This window comes from Lagenorhynchus albirostris, chromosome 11 (assembly GCF_949774975.1).
Source record: "Lagenorhynchus albirostris chromosome 11, mLagAlb1.1, whole genome shotgun sequence".
Lineage (NCBI taxonomy): Eukaryota > Metazoa > Chordata > Mammalia > Artiodactyla > Delphinidae > Lagenorhynchus > Lagenorhynchus albirostris.
Window position 1 is genome coordinate 58226727 of NC_083105.1, and position 24501 is coordinate 58251227.

The 24501-nt window shown below is 49.7% G+C and overlaps 1 protein-coding gene across 1 annotated transcript; it reads left to right on the forward strand.

The window, feature by feature from the left end:
• Positions 1 to 5850: 5850 nt before the first annotated feature.
• MYO1A (myosin IA) lies at positions 5851 to 24347 on the forward strand. The gene is made up of 27 exons (XM_060164754.1): positions 5851 to 5964; positions 6071 to 6186; positions 6450 to 6544; positions 6737 to 6841; positions 7035 to 7081; positions 7225 to 7288; positions 7491 to 7589; positions 9621 to 9724; positions 9840 to 9987; positions 10463 to 10581; positions 10662 to 10748; positions 12098 to 12163; positions 12307 to 12411; positions 14425 to 14487; positions 14694 to 14894; positions 15068 to 15294; positions 15659 to 15859; positions 16123 to 16216; positions 16673 to 16822; positions 16932 to 17000; positions 17445 to 17519; positions 21787 to 21921; positions 22553 to 22659; positions 23048 to 23180; positions 23295 to 23447; positions 23626 to 23753; positions 24029 to 24347. The coding sequence occupies exons 1-27, from the start codon at positions 5851 to 5853 to the stop codon at positions 24153 to 24155; spliced, it is 3132 nt and encodes a 1043-aa protein (XP_060020737.1). The 3' UTR covers positions 24156 to 24347.
• The last annotated feature ends 154 nt before the right edge of the window (positions 24348 to 24501 follow it).

Sequence of the window (24501 nt, forward strand, 5' to 3'; positions counted from 1 at the left end):
CCCAGGATGCCAGATCTCTAAGGGGTATTCTTGCAGGAGCAGAAGGTTGTACCACTGTGCTGTCTCATAGGAAAACAGTGTATAGGTTATTCCTGGTCCAGGGAGCTACTCTGTACTTTAGTTCTTTTCTTTTTTTAATGGCATAAAGTATCTCTTTTGTTTCTCAATTGGGGTGAGGGGAAGACCTATGGATCCAGCTGTGAGATGCCTGCCAAGAGCTTTATGTAGGGTGAAAGGGAGCAGGACTGTAGTGAGTATTAGGGGGCATGGAATAAAAACTTCAGTTTTGGACTTCCCTGGTGGTGCAGTGGTTAAGAATCTGCCTGCCAGTGCAGGGGACACGGGTTCGATCCCTGGTCCAGAAAGATCCTGCATGCCGCAGAGCAACAGCCCGTGCGCCACAACTGCAGAGCCCATGCACCACAACTGTTGAGCCCACACACCGCAACTACTGAAGCCCGTGCACTCTAGGGCCCGCATGCCGCAACTACTGAGCCCATGTGCTGCAACTACTGAAGCCTGTGCGCCTAAAGCCCATGCTCCGCAACAAGAGAAGCTGCCGCAGTGAGAAGCCTGCACACCACAACGAAGAGTAGCCCCTGCTCGCTGCAACTAGAGAAAGCCAGTGTGCAGCAATGAAGACCCAATGCAGCAAAAATAAAACAAACAAACAAACAAAAAACTTCAATTATGACTAGGCCCAGCTTCTGCATTAGGAAGGAGTCTGGTACCTTCCATTTTCTTTTATGTTTTGGCTATTTTCTTTGCTCTGGGAATCCATTATAGCATTTGCATTAATTCTGTACCTGTCCCTTCTGAGTTATTTTGACTACATGGAAATCCACTGTCCATTTTTCAAAGACAGTTGGTGAAATAGGAAGAAAACAGGGTGTGGATCATATGTAAATTTATGTAGATTAATGCACACCGATGACATCTTTTCTCCTCTTCCTTCTACAACCAAACTAGGTAAATAAGAGACATTGGATGATCATCAATGGTTGAATTAATAAAAACTTAAAGCATAATTGCCAGGTTTGCAAGATCATAGGGTTTTAGTGAGGATAAAAAAAAGATAAGGTGTGTAAAGCAGTTCTTCTCAAACTTTAACATGCATAGGAATCATCTGGGGAGCTTGTTAAACTGCAGACTTCTGATTCAGTAGGTCTGGGTTGGGGCCCAAGATTCTGCATTTCTAATAAGCTCCCAGGTGATTCAGATGCTGCTGGTCTGTGGACCTCACTTTGGATAGCATTTAGCTTGTTGCCTGGCACATAGTAGCACAGCTGACTCTTAAATCGGGGGTGGGGAGGGTTAGGGTCTCCAAGCCTCTGTCCAGTGGAAAATCCACCTATAATTTTACAGTTGAAGGCCCTCTGTATCTGTGCTTCCACATCTGCACATTCAGGCACCCATGGATCATGTAGTAGCAGTAAGTACTTATTGAAAAAAATCTTGAGTTTAAGTGGACCAGGGAGTTCAAACCTGTGTTGTTGAAGGGTCAACTGTACTTGATCAATGTTGTTACTAATTGACACCAGATAGTTTGTGATGGTCAAAAAGACCCTCTACCACCAAAATATCTTCACCATGTCTGAAAACTCCTGTGTTTTTATTGTGTAACATCTTTTAAAAAAGTGAATGTCCCTGGGAGGACTAGTGAGTGTGAATTAGACCAATTAGACTGCCGCCCTCACAGCTCTCAGAAGTCAGCATTGAAGGGTTTAGAATTGCTGCTGCTCCTTCTAGTGCTTCTTTGCCAGCTTTACTGAAGTATAATTTATAAAATTGTACAATACAATAAAGTTCACCAGTCTTAAATCTTGCTGAATTTTGGCAAATGGAGACAGTTGTGTAACCACCACCACAGTTATGTTATAGAGCATTTCCATCACCTCAAAAAGTTCCCTCATGGGACTTCCCTGGTGGCTCAGTGGCTAAGAATCCACTTGCCAATGCAGAAGACACGGGTTCAATCCCTGGTCCGGGAGGATCCCACATGCCGCGGAGCAACTAAGTCCGTGCACCACAACTACTGAGCCTGCGCTCTAGGGCCCGCGTGCTGCAACTACTGAAGCCCATGCACCTAGAGCCCATGCTCTGCAACAAGAGAAGCCACCACAATGAGAAGCCCGCGCACCGCGACGAAGAGTAGCTCCTGCTCTCCACAACTAGAGAAACTCCACGCGCAGCAATGAAGACCCAATGCAAAAAAAAAGAAAAAAAAAGTTCCCTCATTTCCCCCTACGCAACTAGAAATTCTAATGGGGGGATAAGGAAGGGAATTTCAGAGTCAGAGTGGAGGAAGACCAACAAGCTCCAGTTGCTTCAGTTTTGCCTGGGAAGCAGATCACAACCCTGCATCCCCTGTGCCTCCTCTCCACCCCAAGAGTGCTTTGACAGATCTTCAAATCCCAGCTGAGTTGGATGTGTATTTTGTACCTTGTTAATTTAGAATGACCCACTCATCCCCGTTTGCCCAGAACTTTACTGGTTTTAGCACTCAAATACCCATGTCCAGAAAACTCATCTCAGGTCCCAGACAAACCATTGATGGTTGGTCACCCTAGCTGTGATGTTCATGCCATTGTTTCTAAGCCTGAGGTTGCCATCTCATTTTAGAGTCACTTCTCTCATGTGAGCACATAGTAGGCACTTGGTAAATGAGTCTGTGGATGGACACAAATGAACCTCAGTTGTAGGCAGCTGCAGATTTCTGGCCTGGAGAACAGGAGACCTGTGTTCTGGTCCTGGCGCTGCCAGGTTTGCAGCGGTGTGATCCTAGGAAAGTGGTTTCTCACTCTAGGTATGTTTCCTCCACTGCAAAATAGGGGAACTTTAGTCATTTCTGCCTCTGCTGCGATACTGCTGTCCCTGTACATGGGATTATGTTCTGATGTCACTTCCACTCAGCTTTCTCTCTCTCTCTCTCGCCTCTTGCTTTTTACCCCCTTCAAATATATATATATTTAGTAGATCAATAATTTATGTAAGGGCAGGTTGGTAATGGAATTGCTGATGGGCCAGGTTTATGCAGAGTGCTTCTGTGAGAGCAATAGAGTTTGGACCTTGAACCAAGCAGCTGTGGCTGGGAGTTGGAGCATCAAGTCTCTGTCTTCAGCTAAGTGTGTGTAATGACCTAATTTGCTCTTTGTGCGTGCCTGGGAGGGAGGGGGGTGGGCATAGGGAGCCTGCTGTTTAGGAATTTTCCTGGGTGGATGAGGGGGTACCCTGGGAAATAGGATTTTAAAGCTTCTTGTCCACTGGAGGGAGTTATTTCCAGCTGAGATAGTGCCCAGGAAAGAGCATCCCAGGGTCTTATTCGGTATTCTAGCACAGAAGAAGGAATAAAATGAGAAATACCAGGACTTGGGCTGGAACCTGTGGCCAACTTAGGGTCAGGAAGCTGCATTTTTCTGTTCCTGGTTCTGCCACGTGCCATCTGTGGAACTAGGGGCACATTGTGTAACCTCTCTGAGCCTCGGTGTTTGTCTCTAATTTTCCTTTTTAATGGAGTGAGTCTGCACTGCCTACCTCACAGGGTGGTGTGATTCAATGAGGTGACATAGGTGGGAGTTCACTGAATGAATGAAATGTCAGTTGTTACCACTAACTTTAATCTTTGGACCTGTATGATGGGGTCTGATTCATGGGGGGAGGGAAGTGGAGAGAAATTTGGGGATTTTGTCTGCTTAGTTCTTCCAATCATGTCATCAGTACCCCCTGGCTCTGAACAAGATAGGAAGGGTAGGTTTGAGGGAGGTACTACTTCTTTGGTTAGAAGACACCCCAGCCTAACTTCCTCTTTGACAATATTCCTGACTTTTGGAAAAAGCTTTTCCTTGGCTATAAAGTCTGCTCCTTCTGCCCTCATTTCCAAATTTTGGGGGCAATGGAGCAAGAACTCTGCTTGAACCCCTCAGCTAAGGCCAGCCAGATACCCCTTCCTACCTAGAGGGGGCTTTCTCATGCGACTGAGTGTCTCCCTCTGGGGCTGCAGGCCTGTGAAGGGTTAAGCGAGCCACACCCTCAGCAGGAACAGCCTCGGACTTTGTGCTGAGCAGCCATCTCAGGGCTCGCCTGGCCTGACTGGCACAGGGAGCCCTGGCTGGAGGAGGCTGCACAGAGGAAGGTCAGCATCCTGGACGCTGGGAAGAAGAGGGTCGAATATCTCCTGTCTTCCTTGACACCATGGACAGCTCCCATTAACGAGGGCACCTCTCCAGCCTTGGGGCCTGGGACTCCTATGCTCCCTTCCTGTCGAATTGGGATTTCATCCACCAGTCTCCAAGAGACACTGAAGTTACACCCTAGTTCCAGTATTGGGTGAGTCCTTCCTTAACCTGCCTGTACTTCTCTTTTCACATCTTTGGGTGCCCCATGTGGGGGCTGCTTCCCCCACCTCCAACCAATCTTATTCCCATTTCTTTCAAATCTAAATCCAAAGAAGATGCCTTCTCCCAGCTCTGCTTCTGCTTCTCTCCCTTCCCTGCCAAGTTATTTAAAATCTTAACTTTTTTTGTTTAATCTAGAAAATGTGGGATGATAATAGTATCTACTTCATGGGGATATTGTAAGCATCAAGTGAATTAGTGTATGTAAAGTGTTTAGAGCCTGCCTAGCCCGTAGTACATACTACCTGATTGCTAAAGGTTGCGATAGTCATTATTATTGCTCCCTCCGTTGTGACTTTACAGGAAGTGACAGGTGCTCCCTTTTCCCGAAGCTTGGGGAAGGCAGAGTGAAGGGAGAAGGCAGCCCGTGCCCCCTTCTTGCCCCACCTTCCCTTCCTGCTTCCCTCCCTTCCCCCAGTCAGTTTCAGCAATGCAGCACAGGAGGATGTGGCTCTTTTATTCCTGTTAGGGAGTGGCGTTGACCATTGTAATAGTCCCGTCCTGCACAGGTCGCCCTGCCTACTCAGTCCCCCAGGAAAGACTGAGGAGGGCTGGGCTTCCACTCTAGGGAGCACCTGCCATATGCCTACTGCGTGGAGGCCGAGCCGCACGGTGTCCCCTGCCCCTCTGACTCTGCCCATTCCCACCAGCTACTAAAAAGCTAGGTGTGTCCCTCTGGGGCAAAGTCCATGCCTGAAGCTTATGGTCATGGGTGTAAAATCTGGACATGGAAATATAGGGACAGACGTGTAGGCACATCCAGAGGTCCTGACAGCTACTTGCTTTTGGGGAAACAAACCTCATTTTCATTTTCTTTGGGGTATTCCAGCCTTTTACGGAGGAACTTCCATCTCTGTCCTTGAGCTCATCACCTCTTCCAGTCCCCATTTAAAAAACGAATCTCACTGTAGCAGAGAGATGGGAGGAAAGACACTGGCACAATTTTTCAAAGGGGTATGGGGTGTGCTGGGTGACTGAAACGGGGGCTGTGAGAGGCGGGGAGTGGAGAAGGAGAATGGGGGACAAAGAGTCAGGGAGTCTGGACCCTGGCCTCAGCCTCCGTGCAGGAGGGAGGGAGCTTTTGGTGCCCGGCTGTGGCACGAAGTTTGCTTACCCTTTCCTCCCCAGCCCTCTCCCCTGCAAGCACAAGGATGCTCCCCCAGCTGCTGCCCACTGGGTGCCTTCTTTACCCTGGTGGTCCTGTCCCACCCCCACCAACCCTAATTCAGGGAGTAGAGGATTCCCTCGCCTCCCACCAGGAGTTTCTGCAGCCTCCACTGTTAGCTTGGGCTGGCCCAGAGGCCTTTCCCAGGTTGGGGGCTCTCTCTAGGGCCAGAACTGGGGGAGGGGAAAGCTCTCTTAGGTCCTTCTGCCTTCCTCCCCTCAAACAGCTACTGGCCTCTAAGGCTGAGCAGACATCAACAAACTGACCCCAGGATCAGCTGCTCCTCTGGACATGACTCTCCTGGAAGGGTCCATTGGGGTGGAGGACCTTGTGCTCCTGGAACCCCTGGAGCAGGAGTCTCTGATCAAGAACCTCCAGCTGCGCTATGAGAACGGGGAGATTTATGTGAGTGCTTACGGGTGCCCCTGCCTGTGGCCGTGTGGCCAGAGAGTTCATGTGCCTCCCCCTAACCCCCACCCTCGCTCATTCCCTTCATCTTCCCTGGCTCCAGACCTACATTGGGAACGTGTTGGTCTCAGTGAATCCCTACCAACAGCTGCCCATCTATGGCCCAGAGTTCATTGCCAGATACAGGGACTATACCTTCTACGAGCTGAAGCCCCATGTGTGAGTAGAGGGACGGAGGAAAGGTGACAGGGCCCCGGCTCGCTATGATGACACATCCTAATTTCCTCTTTCCTTCCTCCTGAAGGAGGTTCTCCAGCTGCCCCTTCCTCCCTTGGCCCTCTGGAGGCCCCTTCCTGGGCCTGTCACTTGCCTTGGTCTGGTCCAAGTGGGGAGGGCGAATGAGTCTGGGGGTTGGGGGTCGAGTGAAAGGTGTTGTCCTGGACTGGTCCCACACTAGTCACCACCCACTTCCTCCCCACAAGCTATGCACTGGCAAATGAGGCGTACCTGTCACTGAGGGACCAGGACCAAGACCAGTGTATCCTCATCACGGGCGAGAGCGGAGCTGGCAAGACAGGTGAGGCGCCCGGCGGGGAAGCCATGGAGTCACTGCTGGAACTACCCCTTTGTCTCTTTCCAAGCCAGTCCCAGTTCTGCCCCCACCCCCTGAATTCCTCCCTGGCTTTTTCTGACTCTGAGTGGTGTGAGGTGCTGGGATGAGGGAGGTTAAGGGCATTGGTGGGGATTCACGCGAGGGTTTCTCTTGCAGAGGCTAGTAAGCTAGTGATGACTTACGTGGCGGCTGTCTGTGGGGAAGGGGAACGGGTGAACTCTGTGAAGGAACAGCTGCTTCAGTCAAATCCAGTGCTGGAGGGTGAGAAGTCCAGTCTCTGCCCGATCCACCCCCACCCCACCCTACCGTCCCCAGTGTTCCCCACATCGCTGTTCTTGCTCAGCCTGAGAAACCTGAGATCGACCTCATGGCTGGAGGGCCTTCCCCCTTCCCCTGCTCTGGAGTCCCTCTTCTCGCCTCAGCCATCGTATTCCCCCTCCCCCCATCTCCGCAGCTTTTGGCAATGCCAAGACCATTCGCAACAACAACTCCTCTCGATTTGTGAGTGAACATCTCCCTGGACTGGGACAAGAGGGTGTGGGGCCTTGAGAGGGAGGAACAAGGCGCAGATCCCTCCTGGACAGGGTGGCGAGAAGAGGAGGAAGCCAAGTCTCTCTCTCTCTCTCTCTCTCTGGTCTCTGAAGGGAAAATACATGGATGTTGAGTTTGACTTCAAGGGATCCCCCCTTGGTGGCATCATCACAAACTGTACGTGTCTCCCCATCCCGCTTACCACCTGTCCCACCTGCCCCCACGGTGTTCCTTTTGGCTAATCTGCTGCTGTAGGAAGGAGGAATGTTAGACTACCAGGCTTCCCAACCACTAGGAACGCTAGGGATGAGGGCAGAATTAGAGGGAAGCTGCAGTACCTCCCAGGTCCTCAGAACGTGATTTTCAAATTCTCTGCCAGATCTGCTTGAGAAATCCCGCGTGGTGAAGCACCTTGAAGGAGAAAGGAACTTCCACATCTTCTATCAGCTACTGGCTGGAGCAGATCCAGAGCTGCTGAGTATGTGCCTGCCCCCGACACATAGCAGAACATCCCTAGCCTCCATTCAATGCCCAGAACCCCTGGACCCCTCTGGATCCCTGTAGCCCTCTTCCCTTGAATCTCAGGGCAGTCCCCACCCTGAATCTCATCCACCCATTGTTGGGAACAAATCCCTTGACCTCTGTGTTCTCTTCCTTTTCTGGGGTTTTATTGCTAGGAATAAGCCTTCTTACCTCTTCCCTGCTCTTATTTCTCTGTCTTGTCTGGATTCCTCTTTCCCCACGCTGGCTTCAAAAATGGAACACTTATTTCCATCTACCGTCTCTCCTATCTTCAATTTAAGGGACTTTATCCGTAGCTCAGCAGGAAAGCAGGCAGGAGGTTACAAGTGTTCAAGAACTTTCAATGAGCTCTAGCTGAAGTTGTCCTGGGTGTACATCTGCCTTGCCCAGGACCTTGTCCTTGATTTTCTCTTCTTAGATAGTTCTGTGGAGGTTCCATTCAATCATTCATCAAACATCTCTTGAACACCTACTATGCTTGAACATTGTGCTAGCTTCTAGGGATACAGAGGTGAGTAAGAGACCTTGTCCTCGAAGAACTTAGAGTCTTCTAGGGATGGCAGATGCATGAACAGCTACCTCGCAGTACAGTGTGATCAGTGCCAATAGGCTCTGCAGCTAGCTAGAGGGGCAGAAGGCATGGAGCAGCTTACGTTGTCTTGGGGAAGAGACCATCTCAGCCTGGATGCTGGATGGGCCTGAGGTGGCTCTGGATGGGCATTACTGCAGGGTCTGATGGGACTTAAAGCCCTGCCAGAGTTTCCCCTCTCAATCCCCCCTCTAACTGTGGGCACTGTGGGTGTCTTGGCCTCCAAGAACCTGTCCCTTTGGTTTCTGGTTATTCTATGCTGGACTTGTGCCTGTCTCCTTTCCCCCTCCTGGAGATCTCTATGGTTCAAGAGCCCCCACAGGTCTCATCCTCCCTCCTGGCTTAATTGTCTTGACTGTATTCCGTTTTTCTGAATCATAGGTACTAGAGTTGTGCTCCGGCTGATATCTCACTCACTGATTTAAGTTGAGTCTGGGTGGGGCCTCCCTCCCTGGTGTCATCATCCCAGGGCCTTTCTGACTCATTCTCCTTCCAGACACCCCTCTTTAGCAGGCTCTTATTTCAAAATTTGTGTCTCAGGGGAAACTGCCATTAAACTCTAGTTTGAGGGTCACTCCCGGATTCTCAGATCATTTGAATAACAGATAACTGATACCCTTCAAGCTCCATGATTAACCCATTCCTTCCCATCTCAGGTGAACGGCTTTGACCATTCCCTTGATTCATTTATTAAAAAGGAAAAAGTTCCTGCATGCCAGCCAGGCACACAGAATATGAAGATGAAAAACACAGTCCCAACACACAAGTTGTTCATTTGTAGGAGGGACAGAAAAAACCCCAAAGCCCAGCCCATGTGATGTGGTCTGGGGTAGAGATGCACAATGGGGGAACCCAAGAGGGCCATTTGGCTCAGCTACGCGCAGAGAAAACCTTCCCGAAGGGAGTCAGGGTTGGGGAACATAGTATCTGTCACTTGGTTGGTGCTTTGTGAACAAATAATGGGTGCGCCAACATGGGCCTAGGGTGAGGCCTCGAGGCTGGGGGTGGGTGGCAGATGTGTGCTCCCCCTTCTTTCCTCGCCTTCATCCTCCGAGAACCATTGAGAACTGAGCAGGACGGAGAGCTTTCTTGTTTGTTTTTATTGTTTGGAACCCTGAGGGTGGGGAAAAGAGTAGAATGAGGCTTTTCTTTCATAAAAGTTGGGGAAAACCTCAACAATTATGAACACCCAAACCCTAAATACCACTTGAAAATGTAGTCGATCATCACAGGAATTAGTGATCCCAAAACAAAAGAGGCAGGGGAAGAACCTAAAACAAAAACGGCTCCTCTGAATAAATGAATGAACCAACCTAGGACAAGGACCATGAGGGTCAAGGCTGGAGGACTCCAGAAAGCATGTGTACTGACCCTCTTCCCTCATGCTGGCCCTCCCAGAGGCCCTGAAGCTTGAGCGGGACACAAATGGCTATGCCTACCTGAACCCGGGGGCATCCAGGGTGGATGGCATGGACGACACTGCCAACTTCAAGGCCCTCCAGGTGAGTACCTGGGATGGGCCATTAGGCCATGCCCTGAGCCCAGGCTCTGGCTTTGAGAAGGGAGGCGTAAGACTGGCACCACAGTTCAACTTTGGACTTCTCCTTTCTCTCCAAGAGTGCGATGGCTGTGATTGGGTTCTCCAAGGAGGAGATTCGGCAGGTGCTAGAGGTGGTGGCCCTGGTGTTGAAGCTGGGGAATGTGGAACTGGCAGACGAGTTCCAGGCCAATGGGGTACCAGCAAGTGGCATCCGTGATGGGAGAGGTCTGCACCCAACCAGCTCCCTGAATCTGCTGCTACAATTTCTGTTCTTCCACCATCTCCAGCATAATAGACCTCACTCTGATTCAGTCCCCCTCTGCCCGCTCAGGAGTTCTTCCCCAAACATACTCATTCAGAACTCCCTGTGAGGCATATTGGAATGAGGTTTTGATGTTTGGTAGACCTAGGTTCTGGGACCTCTCTGAGTCTCAGTGGATTTTTTGCAGAAATGGGGACAATTACACTCATTTCAGGAGATTCTCATATTAAAGGAGGTAATGCATGCAAAGCGTCAAGATCTCCCTTTCCTCCTCCTCCCCAGAGATTCCTCCAGAACCATGTTCTGGATTGGCTGTAAGGACTTTCCCAGTAAGACCCAGGAACAGCAGGCTCTCAGCAGTTCCACTTTTCAGCCCGCCCTCCCTCCCCTGGGAGCAAGCCCTCTCTCAGGCCATGTTGTATTTCCTCATCACTCCAGGTATTCAAGAGATTGGGGAAATGGTGGGTTTGAATTCAGTGGAACTAGAGAGCGCTTTGTGCTCAAGGACCATGGAAACGGCCAGAGAAAAAGTGGTCACTGCACTGAATGTCGTCCAGGTGAGGGGCCCTGTGGGAGGAGGCTGAGTTTTGAGTCTGTTCTGTGGCTGCCACACTAACCAGTTGGCACTGCCCTGCAGGCTCAGTACGCTCGGGATGCTCTGGCTAAGAACGTCTACAGCCGCCTTTTCACCTGGCTGGTGAATCGAATCAATGAGAGTATCCAGGTGAGAGACTGCCCTCCTCCCTCAGCACTCTCCTCTGCCCGCCCCATGCCTTGGGTTCTGAGATGAACAGAGTAAGGAGGATAGGGTGTATTTATTTATTTACGATAATGTAGTGTTTTGGAAACATCTCTGTTTTTTTGAGTTCATCTATTTGGGTTCCCTACTTACCAACTGTGTGGTCTTTCAGTTTCACAGAGATTCTGAACCTCAGTTTCCCGATTTGGGAAATGAGACACACTAATGCCTACTTGTTTCGCAGGATTTAATGAGGATCAGATGAAATTGTGTATGTGGTTACCATATAACCCAGCAATTCTACTCCTAAGTATATATCCAAAAGAACTGAAAACAGATGTCCACATAAAAACCTATGCATAAATGTTCATAGAGGCATTATTCATAATAGCCAAGAAGTGGAAACAACCCCAGTGTACATCAACTAATGAATGGATAAACAAAATGTGGTATATCCATACAGTGGGATATTATTTGGCCATTAAAAGGCACGAAGTGCTCATACATGCTCAGCGTGGATGAACCTTGGAAAGATGTTGAGTGAAAGAAGCCAGACACAAAAGGTCACATTTTGTATGGTTCCATTTATATGAAATGTCCAGAGTAAGCAATCCATCGGGGTGGGAAGTAGGTCAGCAGTTGGCAGGGGAATAGGGAGTGACTGCTAATGGGTTACATGTATAAGATTTCATCTGGGGATGGTGAAAATGCTCTGGAATTTGGTGGTGGTGGTTGTATACCTTTTGAATATACTGAAAAAAAATCCCACTGAATTGTATATTTTTAAAGGGTAAATTTTATGGTGTGCAAATTCGGTCAAAATAGAGCTATTATTTAAAAATTCGTATGTGAAAGTGCTATCAATTTAGAATCTGTTACCAGAAGGCAGCAGGGTAATATAGGATTTGAATCTAGATTTGGGTAAATGCTTAGCTCTTTTGAAGTTCGATTTTTTTTCATCTATAGAATGGGAATAATCACACCTTATAGGGATAGATGGATTAATGAAATAAGATCATAGGATTTTTTGTAAAATGCTCTACAGATATAAGGGATGGTTATTTTCCCGAGAAGATTTTAACGTCTTTCTACTTTGTACCATGGGAGCATTTTCCTGGAATCTATTACATCTTCCTTTTCCTCCTTTCCTCCCTCTTTGCTTGTCCTTCAGCATATAGAGGAAGAGGGAGAGTAAAATTACACCAATTCCTTTGCAGCTTGGTCAAGCTCACCCAAGTTCTGTTTGCTCCCTGCTTTACTCACATCCATCCCAGAGGGGCCTGGCCTGGTGTGTAGAGGGCCGGTCCTCAGATTTATCTTTTCCTCCTCTTCAGGTGGGCACTGGGGAGAAAAGGAAGGTCATGGGGGTCCTGGATATCTATGGCTTTGAAATATTAGAGGTGAGAGAGCTTCAGCAACCTCAGCACCCTGCTTCCTGAGGATTAGGAGCGTCAGGCTCCAAGGGGGGTGTGAGAGAGGGGAGGTAGGGCTGAGACAGAGGAAGTGTCTTGGTCTCACTCTCTAACCTGTGTACCCACCACAGGATAATAGCTTTGAGCAATTTGTGATCAACTACTGCAATGAGAAGCTACAGCAGGTGTTCATAGAGATAACGCTGAAAGAGGAGCAAGAGGAATATAAGAGAGAGGTAAACGAGGACTTCCTGCTTCCCCTCTCTCAGATGACTTCTACGTATGCCAGATCTTCCTCCTTCATCACAGCTTCCTCTCAATTGTCCCCAGATGAGAACACTAAGGACAGAAGGTTTCCCTTGCACAGCTGAATATTCCAGCATTACCAAGAAGCCCTAATTCTCTGCTCTCCACCCCCAGTTCCCCATCCTGCCCTCCAGGCCAGGAGAGGAAGGGAGCAGATTGATGGAAGGGTGTTGGGGTGGGTAGGGGTGGGGGAGAGGGCTGACAAGAGTGAAGTGACAGCTGTGCTTGGCCCAGGGCAGGCTATGAACTGAATCTAGAAGGGACATTTCTCCTGGGCTTGGCACCCTACCACATCCCTTTCGGTGCCCTTCTCTGACGTCTCAGAATCTTTTGTCTCCTCTGGGCTGGACTGATGTTGCCGTCCCCTCTTGTAGCACCCAGACTTTCTCACCAGAAATGCCCCGTGGCTCAAAGTTTCCACACTCCTTCCCCTGGTCAGTGAAAACCGCACCCCCCCCGCCCGCACCCCCCACCCCCAGTTTCCTATGGCCAAGTGTTAGAAAAGCTCTCTGTTTGAGCTAATTCACTCCAAAGTATGAATGGCTGAGTCTCACTCATCAAAACCCTCCCAGGGATGTTCCCTGTGAGCCCTCAGGAACCTGCTGTGGCAGAATTTCAGGCAATGTGGTCACAACTAAAAGTTTTTTTAGTTTTGTACGTTTTTACTTTAAAATTTTAAATTAGCAAATAGATATACATTCCCATGCTTCAAGATTCAAAAAGCTTAAAAAGGTGTATAAAGAAAGGTCTCCCTCCCACCCCATCCCAGCTTCCTAGTTCTCCCCCCGCATCTAGAGGCAACTGAAGTTGGCCTCCTTCCAGACGTCTTTTATGTGTAATCAAAAAAATATGTAAATATATTTCCCCTCAAAATTTATTCAAGTGGCAATGAATACACTCTGTTCTGCATCTTGCTTTCACCAGTTAACAAGAGACCTTTCTGTATCAGTACATAAAGATGCTTTTCTATAGCTGCATAGGATTGTTCATTTAGCCAGTTGGGGAGGTATTTTGGGGATGAAGTGGGCGGGCAACTTTACTTAATTCCACTCTGCATTCCCTAAAGACCTGTGAGGGAGCAGGAAGAGAAAGGCTCGTGTTCCCCAACCACACCTGGGAATGGCCTGAGCCTGGGAGGTCTGGCCCTTGGCTGGTCCAGAGCTCTCCTGTCTATAGGCCTGTTACCCAGCAAAGCTCTAAATTAGAGATGCATGGTCTTATGGGTCTTCTGCTTCTATACCATTCTTGCTTTTTAAAAAACAAATTATACAGCCCCAAAGTATCATGTAGATCAGTTGTTCTGAAAGTGTGGTCCTGGACCAGCAGCAGCAGTGTCCCCTGGGAACATGTTGGAAAGACAGATTCCCAGGCCCTGTCCCAGACCTGCTGAATCAGAACCTGGGGGTGGGGCCCAGCCATCTGTATTTTAACAAGCCCTCCAGGTGACTGTGATGCACACTTGAGTTTGGGAATCACTGATGAAGGTCTTTGAAGATGTATCAAATTAGCTTTGTTGTTTTATGATAAACTCACCTATGTGCTTTGGTTCCATAGCTTGTTGCCAGAACAGTATGGCCATTTGCTCTTCTACATACTCAAGGACCCTTCCCCACTCCCACAGTGGGGTAATCCCTATCCCAGTCTTCACCCAACATATTCCACTTCCTTCTCCAACCTACAGCACCTACATGGCTTTCTGCACTGTCTCACCCTCTCTCACAACTGCTCTGGGTCCTCCCACACGTCTGCCCACCCACCCCACAAATTCTCCATCAACCTTGGAGGGATGAGGATGTGATAGAAACCACACCAGGGACCCCTCTGAACTATAGGGCTTTCTGATGGTCCTTTGTGGGGTGGGTGAAAGGGGGCCTGGTTCTGGTGAGACCGTTGGAGACTTGTCTTGGACCTGCTCCGTGTAATTTGTCATCTCCTGTTGCCAGGGCATACCGTGGGTGAAGGTGGACTACTTTGATAATGGCATTATCTGTAACCTCATTGAGGATGTAAGTTATCCTTCTCTCATCTCTGGGACCTCCCCCTCCAGACTGCCTGAACACCCTTCCCCTGTCTCTCTCTCCCCTCCTCCCCCACCCCACTTGATAAAGATGGTAAAGGGGGCAAAGGATGAGGGGGCAGAGGGGCGGCAGTGAGGATGTGGACGTCTTGAAGGACCAGGTCTAGGTTGGGCTGATCGTGTTCCCCTGGCCAGAATCAACGAGGCATCCTGGCCATGCTGGACGAGGAGTGCCTGCGGCCTGGGGTGGTCAGTGACTCCACCTTCCTAGCAAAGCTGAACCAGATCTTCTCCAAGCATGGCCACTATGAGAGCAAAGTCACCCAGAATGCCCAGCACCAGTATGACCACAGCATGGGCCTCAGCTGCTTCCGCATCTGCCACTATGCGGGCAAGGTGATGTCACGGGGCTGGAGGGTGAAGACTAGGGTCTGGGCACAGGCTGAAGGCAATGGGGGAGGCACTGGGGGGAGGTGAGAACCAGGAACACTTCGCAGTGAGACTGGGAGGGCCACGCGCATGACAGACAATGTGGTGGGCTGTCCAGACCAAGTGCTGTTCCTGTACAGGTGACCTACAACGTGAACAGCTTCATCGACAAGAATAACGACCTGCTCTTCCGGGACTTGTCCCAGGCCATGTGGAAGGCCCAGCACCCCCTCCTTCGGTCCTTGTTTCCTGAGGGTGATCCAAAGCAGGCGTCTCTCAAACGCCCCCCAACTGCTGGGGTCCAGTTCAAGGGTTCTGTGGCCATTCTCATGAAGAACCTGTATTCCAAGAAACCCAACTACATCAGGTGACATGCTGGGCACATAGGGGAACATGCTGCATTTGTGATGACACTTGCAGGGTCCACGCATGGTAGAACATGTCCGTGCGGGGGTGGGGGGATGGCTGTCTCTGGAATAGGATACCAGATCCCTTTGCCTCATGAAAAACAGAGCCAGCTGAGGAGCTGAGAGTCCTGTAAGGGGGAGAGCGTCATGGTCAAGTAGGGACCATGCTATAGTGAGTGAAACTGGGAAGGCCAGTGTGTCTGCTTCCTCTGAAAATTTTCAGCTAACGGGAATGTGTACAGAATAGAGGTGTAGAGACCAGGGTGGGTGACACTGGCAAGGGTGAAGCTCCTGTAGCCCGGGCCTTGCCTTACCTCCCACCAGGTGTATAAAGCCCAATGAGCATCAGAAGCGAGGTGAGTTCTCCTCGGAGCTGGTGGCCGTCCAGTCTCGGTACCTGGGGCTGCTGGAGAATGTGCGGGTGCGACGAGCAGGCTATGCCTACCGCCAGGCCTACGGGTCCTTCCTGGAAAGGTACCGATTGCTGAGCCGGAGCACTTGGCCTCGCTGGGACGGTGGAGACCGGTAAGACTCAGTGGGAGACTGGGGAGAAGGGAAGGGCAGTGCAGGGAACCTCTGTGGGGGAAGAGACCAGGTGGTGCCATGTGTATCGCTGAAGCTCGTGAAGGGGCTTCTCGGGGAAATGAATTGAATGATCACTTCTCAGAGGCTCTGAAGTCTGTCCGAACCCTGAACTCTTCTCCTGAGGTGGAAGGCGGTAGAGGACAGGTGGGAGAGGACCCTCCCCTGGGATGCCCTTTGGCAGCTTTCCCCACCTGCTCCTTTAGGGAGGGGGTCGAGAAGGTCCTGGGGGAGCTGAGTGTGTCCTCAGAGGAGCTGGCCTTTGGGAAGACAAAGATCTTCATCAGAAGCCCCAAGACTGTGAGTTGGAGGGTGCACTTGTGTTTGGTGGGGCTGGAAGGTGGAAGAGTTGGAGAGCCCACGTGAGTGAGAGGCTGGGCGACGGGAGCTTCTAGAACCTGGAATGGATAGTGGATGAGGAAGTCTCCTCTCTGCAGGGACTTTATCCCTGGGAACTGAGTTCTTGGGTTCCTGCCCTGCCTGCCTTGAGCCCTGGAATTAGGTGTGCTTGCATTGCTGGTCTGAGCGCCTCTGCCTGAAGCGGGACTCCTTGAGAGTCAGGGTGTCTGAGTTTCCAAGTCTTAGCACAATGCCTGCTAAAGAGTCAGAGCTCAGTAGCTGCTTATTAAATGAATGAATGCATAAATGAATAAGAGGACTAAGAAACGATTGAATAAAACACTGGCTAGGAAACCTTTGGTGCCGTGGGGTTCCCCTAGGTGAGCCCCTCTCTGCCCCCCTTCCACCTCTCCACAGCTTTTCCACCTGGAAGATCAGAGGCGCCTACGAATCCATCAGCTGGCCACACTCATACAGAAGATGTACCGAGGCTGGCGCTGCCGCGTCCACTACCAACTGATGCGCAAGAGTCAGATCCTCATTTCTTCTTGGTTTCGGGGCAACATGGTATCTGTCATCCCCAAAGTCCTATCCCCCTTACTCTAATAGGAGAGTGGGAAGCGGAGAGGTGGTTCAGGAGGCGGAGTTTTTCTAACAGGCCCACTGTTTTCTACAGCAAAAGAAACGCTATGGGAAGATGAAGGCATCAGCATTGTTGATCCAGGCTTTTGTGAGAGGTTGGAAGGTAATGGGGAAGGGAGAGGGGTTTCCTCCCCTCACGTGGCTCCTCCGGGCCATGCCAGCTGCTGCTGGTGGGGAAGAGAAGCAGAGAGAAGGTCCTGCCCTCACCCAGGACACATCTGTGTGTGATGGTATGTCTGTGTCTTGGTGTGTTTCTGGGTCTGCTCTGTGTGTGTCTGGGAGTGTGGGTGCATCTTGGGGAGATCTGAATATATGCTTGGGTGTGTTTCTGACTTAGCAGCAGAGCTCTGCCTTCTGCTTTGAGTGTCCTCCTGACTGCCAGCTTGTCTGACTTTACTCTCTCCCTCCAGCTATAGTCTCAGCTCTTTTCCTTACTCTGTTCTTTGTGTGGTTGAAAAATAGTAGAACCTCTTCTAGGCCTGTCTTCTATCTTCCAGGTATAACTCTCTATCTTTACTTTGGCCCTTTTCTTGTATGTCCCTGCCAGGCTCGCAAGAATTATCGGAAGTACTTCCGGTCAGGGGCTGCCCTCACCTTGTCAGATTTCATCTACAAGAGCATGGTAAGTGGTGGGGATTGAGGGTGGAAACGGGGCATTGAGGAGGGAGGGACAGGTTGGGAAGAGGAAGTATGTGGGGTTTGAGAGGAGGTGACTCAAAGCTTTTCCCCAAGAGCCTCCTCTATCTGATGTCCTTAAACCCTGGGAGCAGAGGGGATGGGGCAGCAGCCTGCACGGGGAGGGCCCCAGCGCCTAGGGGCCTAGGGGCAGAATCAGAGCACATTTTGGCATGAATAGACACTGCAGGCAACCTTGTGGCAGGAAGGGGTCCCAGCACACCCACCAACTAGTCCATGGTGAGTAGGCTGGAGAAGAGACTGGGGCTGGGTGGTTAACAACAGTTGAAGAGGCTGCGCCTCATTGAAGAGCAGAGAGAGGACACACATAGGGTTAAGTAACCCAACCTCCTGAGATTCATTTTAGGGCTGGGAGTGAAGGTGGAGGAGTCATATCTTCCTTCTATCTCTTCTGACACGGTAGCAGGCCAGGCTGAAACGGAATCTCAGGAAGGACCTTAATTCTGGAGGACTTGGGTCAGGGTGGGCAGGAAGAAGCCAAGAGCAGGTCTGGACGTTCAAACTATGGACAGTTTCCAGTGAGAGGAAAACAGGGACAGAGAGGGGTGATTTCCAGAGACATACATCCGACAGCAACAGTGCTTCTGAGAAGTGTTGGAGGGAAACCAGATGGGGGAGAGCAGCACTCCATTGAAACCTTGGGAAAGACCAGAGAGAAGAGCGGGAGATCTTGGACAGAGGGCTGGAGTGAATTAGAACTGACCTCGGCTGGTTTGATTTTTGATGGTTGTTAGGACTCTTACTGACTTTGCTCGTAAAGACACGAGATGCATTGGAGCTCCTCTCTGTTCCCTTGGCTAAGTTGAGGAATGGGGGCTCTGGGCCTCTTCCCACCTCCCTGAGTCTTCACTGTGTCCTCCTCCCCCACCCCCGCCCCGGGAAGCTCCATTGTCCTAGGCCTCTTCCATTGCCAGGGCTCTCCTCAGGCAGGCTCCAGGGTGTCTGCCTTACCAGAGTACGTGCTCTCTTGCTGCACACCCGAGACCTGTAATCTGATTTTGCTCTTATCTCCTGAATGACCTCTAGTCTACCTTCTCTTTCACCTGTATATCATCAGGCATCTGCTGAATGTCACCACAGGAGCTGTTGCCTTTAAACCAGTATTTCAATAAATCAGACCCACTGTGGAAGTCTGCGTATAGGGGACCACAGGGCATTGATTGCCCCAGTGTTTCTGACTAGTCCATATTTTGCCATTGCCTTGCCTATAACTCACTTACTATGTGCTAAGCCCTTTACATGCATTAACTGTAATGCTTTCAACAACCCTCTGAGGTAGGCCCTTATATTGCCCTCATTTTATTTTATAATTAATTAATTAATTGAACTTTTTTTTTGGCTGCTTTGGGTCTTCATCGCTGCACATGGGCTTTTCTCTAGTTGTGGCGAGCAGGGGCTACTCTTCATTGCGGTGCACTGTCTTCTCATTGTGGTGGCTTCTCTTGTTGCAGAGCACGGGGCTCCAGGCTTGTGGGATTCAATAACTGTGGCAAGCGGGCTCAGTAGTTGTGGTGCACGGGCTTAGTTGCTCCACGGCATGTGGGATCTTCCTGGACCAGGGATCGAACCCGTGTCGCCTGCATTGGCAGGTGGATTCTTAACCACTGCACCACCAGGGAAGTCCCGACCTTTTCTTTTTAAAAGCACAAAACCCTGTATACTAAAATTGTACACATCAAGTATTGGTCCAATCTTATATCAATCTATTTACAATTAAACACCATGGTTTTCTTACCTAGGTTAGTTAAACATGCCCAGAAAATTGTTATTCAAAGTATATGTTTTTTAAAAATAAAATATACTCTTTCCCTCATTTTCTTGGTAAAAACTAAGGCCCAGAGAGGTTGAATAACTTGTAGGAGTTCCATAGCTGGTATGTGGTAGAGCTGGGATGCAAGCTATTTGACTCTAGTTTTAACCACCACCTATGACTGTTCCCCTCCCCTTCCTGCCTCACCACTCCCAACATACAGAGGCCTGGACAACCCAGGTATCCATGGCTCTGGGTAGACCTGTGGGCAGGAGGGCTGCATAGGGAAAAGCAGAACTTTCTAGATCTAAAAAAACAAACAAAAAAGAAAAACCTCAGAATCTCCACATCAGTTGGAACATGGGGGATTATGGGACATGCTAAGGAATGTTTATTGAATTAAATCAAACCAGGCCAAGGACTGGGGACTCCAGGGTGATTAGACCAAGCCCACTAGATCTTTGTAGTGGAAGGTACAAAGAGCTTGCATTGTTCCTGGAGAGTTACAGCAATGTACTGTGTGTTCTGCCTTTTTCTATTTTAGTTTTTTAACCTAATATCTCAGTAAAAAGTTTTCACAAAAATTCCAAAAATTTGGAAGTGTTCAAGGTCAAGTCATTTTCTATACCTTCAGTAATTCTATCCCATAAATAAACAGGGTGCTAGGTGCTCCCTGAGATATAAAGACTTAAGAGTCCTTGTTCTAGATTGGGGGAGACTAAACAGTCAGATGCCACGGGTGAAACTTGATTGGATCCTGGATCAGGAAAAATAAAAACAAAGTCAAAGAGTACATTTTTAAAGTTTATAAAGGACATTAGAAGAGATTTGCATACACATTACTGTTTGGGTGAGTGTGTCCAATTAATGTTAATTTTCTTAGGTATGGTGATAGAATCATGATTGTGTAGGAAAATATCCTGGTTCTTGGGCAATGCGTGCTTAAGCTTTAGAGGAGAATGTCGTGATAACTGTAACCTACTTTAGGATGCTATAGTAGCCAAGATTTGTACATATGCGTGTATTTATATACTTACATGCATTTGTATTTATGTGTGCGTGTGTTAGAAAGAGCACAAAGATAGGGTAAGATGTTAACATTATCAGCTGGTGAATTTAGGTGAGAAGTATATGTTATTCAGATGTTCATTGCAATGTTGTTTCAGCTTTCACTCAAATTAAAAAAATTTCAAAATAAGAAAAGTTGTATTACATTTTAAAAAGTAAAACCTTAAGTCAGTTTATGTCACTCTTCCTCTAAGACCCTCTAAAGGTGTTCCATTTCACCCCACATAAAGCCAAATGTCCTTACCACAGCCTACAAGGCCCTTCATGATCTCTCCTTGGCTAACCTACTCTCTGATCTTTTCTTCTCTTGCTCAATTTAGCCCAGTCACACTGGCTTTCCTTCTTGTCTGGAATATGCTACCACTCATTCCTGTCTCTGTTCTGCTTTTTTTTGCATCATAGCGTATATAATTATTGGAAGCTACAGTCTATGTTTATTTGCTTGTGGGCTGTCTCCTTCTCCACCCACAGTAGAATGTAAACTCAGTGAGAAGAGACTTTGTTTACTCTGTTCACTGCTGTGTCCCCATACCTAGAACAGTGCCAGGCACAGAACAGATGCTTAATGATGTCGAATGGTGAAAAAACTCAGGACCTAGCATCCTGACTCCCAAAGACTCACCCTGTAGAAGAGGGAGATTTCCATGCAAATAACAGTAGTACAAAAACAAATGTATAGACAATGTGCTATGGGGCTTCAAAGAAAGGAGAGACACCACTGGCCCAGGGAATCTGGGAGGGCTTTGAGCTGCATCTCAAAGGATAGGTAGAATCTGGGTTGGCAGAGTTGAGCTGAGAGCAGCATGAGCTAAGGCACAGAGCGATGATGAATGGGCTGGGCAGAGGGCAAGTCAGGGAGTCCAGTCTGGTTGGTGTGCCAGGATTAGATAATGCAGGGGACCCTGTGACATGAGGTTGGGCTCTGAGTAGAGGACTTTGAATGCCAGGTTGAGGTGTTGGCCTTGACTGAGCAGAGAGGAGGGAAGATTTGGCACCTGTCCAATAGCTAACACAGACAGTGGGGCAGCCATCCGTAGGCAATTATAAGCCTCGAGAATAGGAAGCTACAGAAGCAAAATATTAAGGCCAGTTTTCATATTGCTCCTCCCACCTCACCACCCTGTGTAGAAGGTATCTGCTTGGAACTACTCCTTCTCTCCCCTCCATCTCCCGGTCACGCTCTTACTGCCCAACCTCAAGTCTACATTCACACTGAAAGAGATCAGGAGGGGACTCCCTTCCATCTCCTCAACTCCACTTGTTGCTTCTCCCTGTGGGTGGCCTTCTTTCTCAAAGTGGTGGGATCTGGGTACCAGTTTGCCTGTCAGGAGGTCTTCTCGTCATCCCGTTCCCAACCCCCCTGCTCCCAACCCAGGCACAGAAATTCCTCCTGGGGCTGAAGAACGATTTGCCATCTACCGATGTCTTGGACAAAAGGTGGCCAGCTGCCCCTTACAAGTACTTCAACACAGCTAACCACGAGCTTCAGAAGCTCTTCTACCAATGGAAGGTGAGCGGGGCCTGGGCAGCCTCTCCTGGTGCTCAGGCAACTCCTCTCTCATTTGTCTTTTTTTTTTTTTTTTTCTCCTCCTCCTGATTTTCCTCTTCTGCCTCCCTCTTCCACTTAAATTTTTTTTTTTTATTGTGGTAATACATAAAATTTACCATTTTAACTATTTTTAAGTAAACAGTTCAGTGGCATTAAGCACATTCGTATTGTTGTGCAACCATCACCGCCATCTGTCTCCATACTATTTTTCATCATCCCAAACTGAAACTCTGTACACATTAAGCAATAACTCCCCATTCCTCTGTCCCTCAGCCCCCAGAAAGTGTGATCTACTTTCTGTCTCTATGAATTTAACTATTCTAGGTACCTCATATAAGTGAACTCATGCCACATTTGTCCTTTTGTCTGGCTTATTTCACTTAGCACAGAGTTCTTCTACTCAAGAAATACTTTCGAGCACCTGTCTGGGAGTAGGCCTTGTGCTGTGCTGTGCGCACACAGCCCTCCTGGGGCTTGTATTTGACTGTTTCCATCCCCCTCCCCCAGCATCCCTCAGTCCCCCTTCCCCTCCCCAGTGCTCCTCCAGCCCCTGCCCTCTCTGAAGTGTCCTCCTTCCCCGCCCCTGTCACAGTGCAAGAAATTCCGGGATCAGCTGTCCCCGAAGCAGGTAGAGGTCCTAAGGGAGAAGCTCTGTGCCAGCGAACTGTTCAAGGGCAAGAAGGCTTCATACCCCCAGAGGTGAGTGCCTCCCAGACCCTGTGCAGTTTCATCAATAGCAAAGAGAAGATTCCCCAGGTGGAACAGAGCTGTGGTTCTCAAACTTTAGTGCGCCTCAGAATCACCTGGCAGACTGGATAACAGCCAGGTTGCTGCATGCCCTCTTCAGAGTTTCTGTTTTAGGAGGTCTGGGGTGGGGCCAAAGAATTTGCCTTTCTAACAAGGTCCTAGGGGATGCTGATGTCAGTCCTGGACCGTGCTCTGAGAACCGCTGAGACACAGGGTACGGCGGAGGATGGGGGATGGAGCACGGGAGGACCAAGATGGGAACTCGGGGGGGAGGTACAAGGACCTTGGAGGTCGGAGGTAAGGACCTTATCTCCACTGCGTACCTCCCGTGTGTCCTCAGTGTCCCTATTCCATTCCACGGTGACTACATTGGGCTGCAAGGAAACCCCAAGCTACAGAAGCTGAAGGGCAGGGAGGAAGGGCCTGTTCTGGTGGCTGAGACTGTGATGAAGGTCAACCGTGGCAATGGCAAGGTGAAGGCCCATATCCTGAACTCCTCCCCCAGCCTGATCCAGAGCCTCGGCTGGTAGCTGGAAGGGTGGGGATGCATCACAACCCTTCCTCACCTTTTCCTGTTCTGTCCCTAGACTTCCTCTCGAATTCTCCTTCTGACCAAGGGGCATGTGATTATCTCAGACACCAAGAATTCCCAGGCCAAGATTGTCATCGCGCTAAACAGTGTGGCCGGGGTGTCAGTCACCAGCTTCAAGGATGGGCTTTTTAGCTTGCATCTGAGTGAGGTATCAGAGCTGGGTGGGGGCAGGGCCCCAGACTGGAGAAGGTGGTGGGTGTCACAGGGCTGGGGCGAGCTGGAGGCCATGGAGAGCAGACCTCTCACTCTGGGCCTTTGCTATCTCCCAGGCTGCTCCTGAGGAGAAAAAAATGAATCCCTTCCCTGCTGTTTCTCTCCTTCCTAAGATATCGTCAGTGGGCTCCAAAGGGGACTTCCTGCTGGTCAGCGAGCATGTGATTGAACTGCTGACCAAGATGTACCGGGCTGTGCTGGATGCCACACAGAGGCAGCTTCCAGTCACTGTGACTGAGGAGTAAGGCCATGAGCTGGGGGTGAGGGATGGCTTGGGGCAGATGACCAAGCTGGCGGTCATTGTGACCGGGAAAATTTGTCCTGTCAGAAAGTGAAGCGTACTATGTCAGGTCAGGGCCACCCAAGTTCTCTGCGGCCTTGAGTCTTCTGACATAGGGGGCTTGTGGGGGGATGTACTTGCCTCAAGAAGGGGAGGGGAAGCCACCATGAAAATACAGGAGTAGGGGTGAGGGGATGAGGGCATTAGCTTTGTCTTTCTGTCTGTTCCCCCTCCAGGTTCTCAGTGAGGTTCAAGGAGAGCAGCTTGGCTGTCAAGGTCATCCAGGGCCCTGGGGGTGGTGGGAATGGCAAGCTGAGCTGCAAGAAGAAGGGGAGTCGTTGCCTGGAGGTGACGGTACAGTGAGGAGGTGCAGCAGTTTCTTCTTCCTGGACCAGCACCGGCCCTACTCCCACCCACCCACCTTCGTGGGAGGCTCCCGTGCCTGAGCCCTCTGATGGGAGGTGGGGCTCAGAGAGTGCAGAACCCTTGAAGAGGACCTTGCTTCTCCCAAGCCTTTCCAATCCTCTCTCCAAACTTAGCTTCCTCCCGCCCTCAGCCTCTTTGCCCACTAATAAAACAAGAGGCTTTGCAAACGTATGGTCATGTGGGTGGGTCCCTGTTCCCCCACCTTTTCACTGGCTTGTGCTCAGACCCTCTGCCCCCCTCCCTTTCCTCTCCTCAGGCTCCTTGGAGCCAGCTAATGCAGATA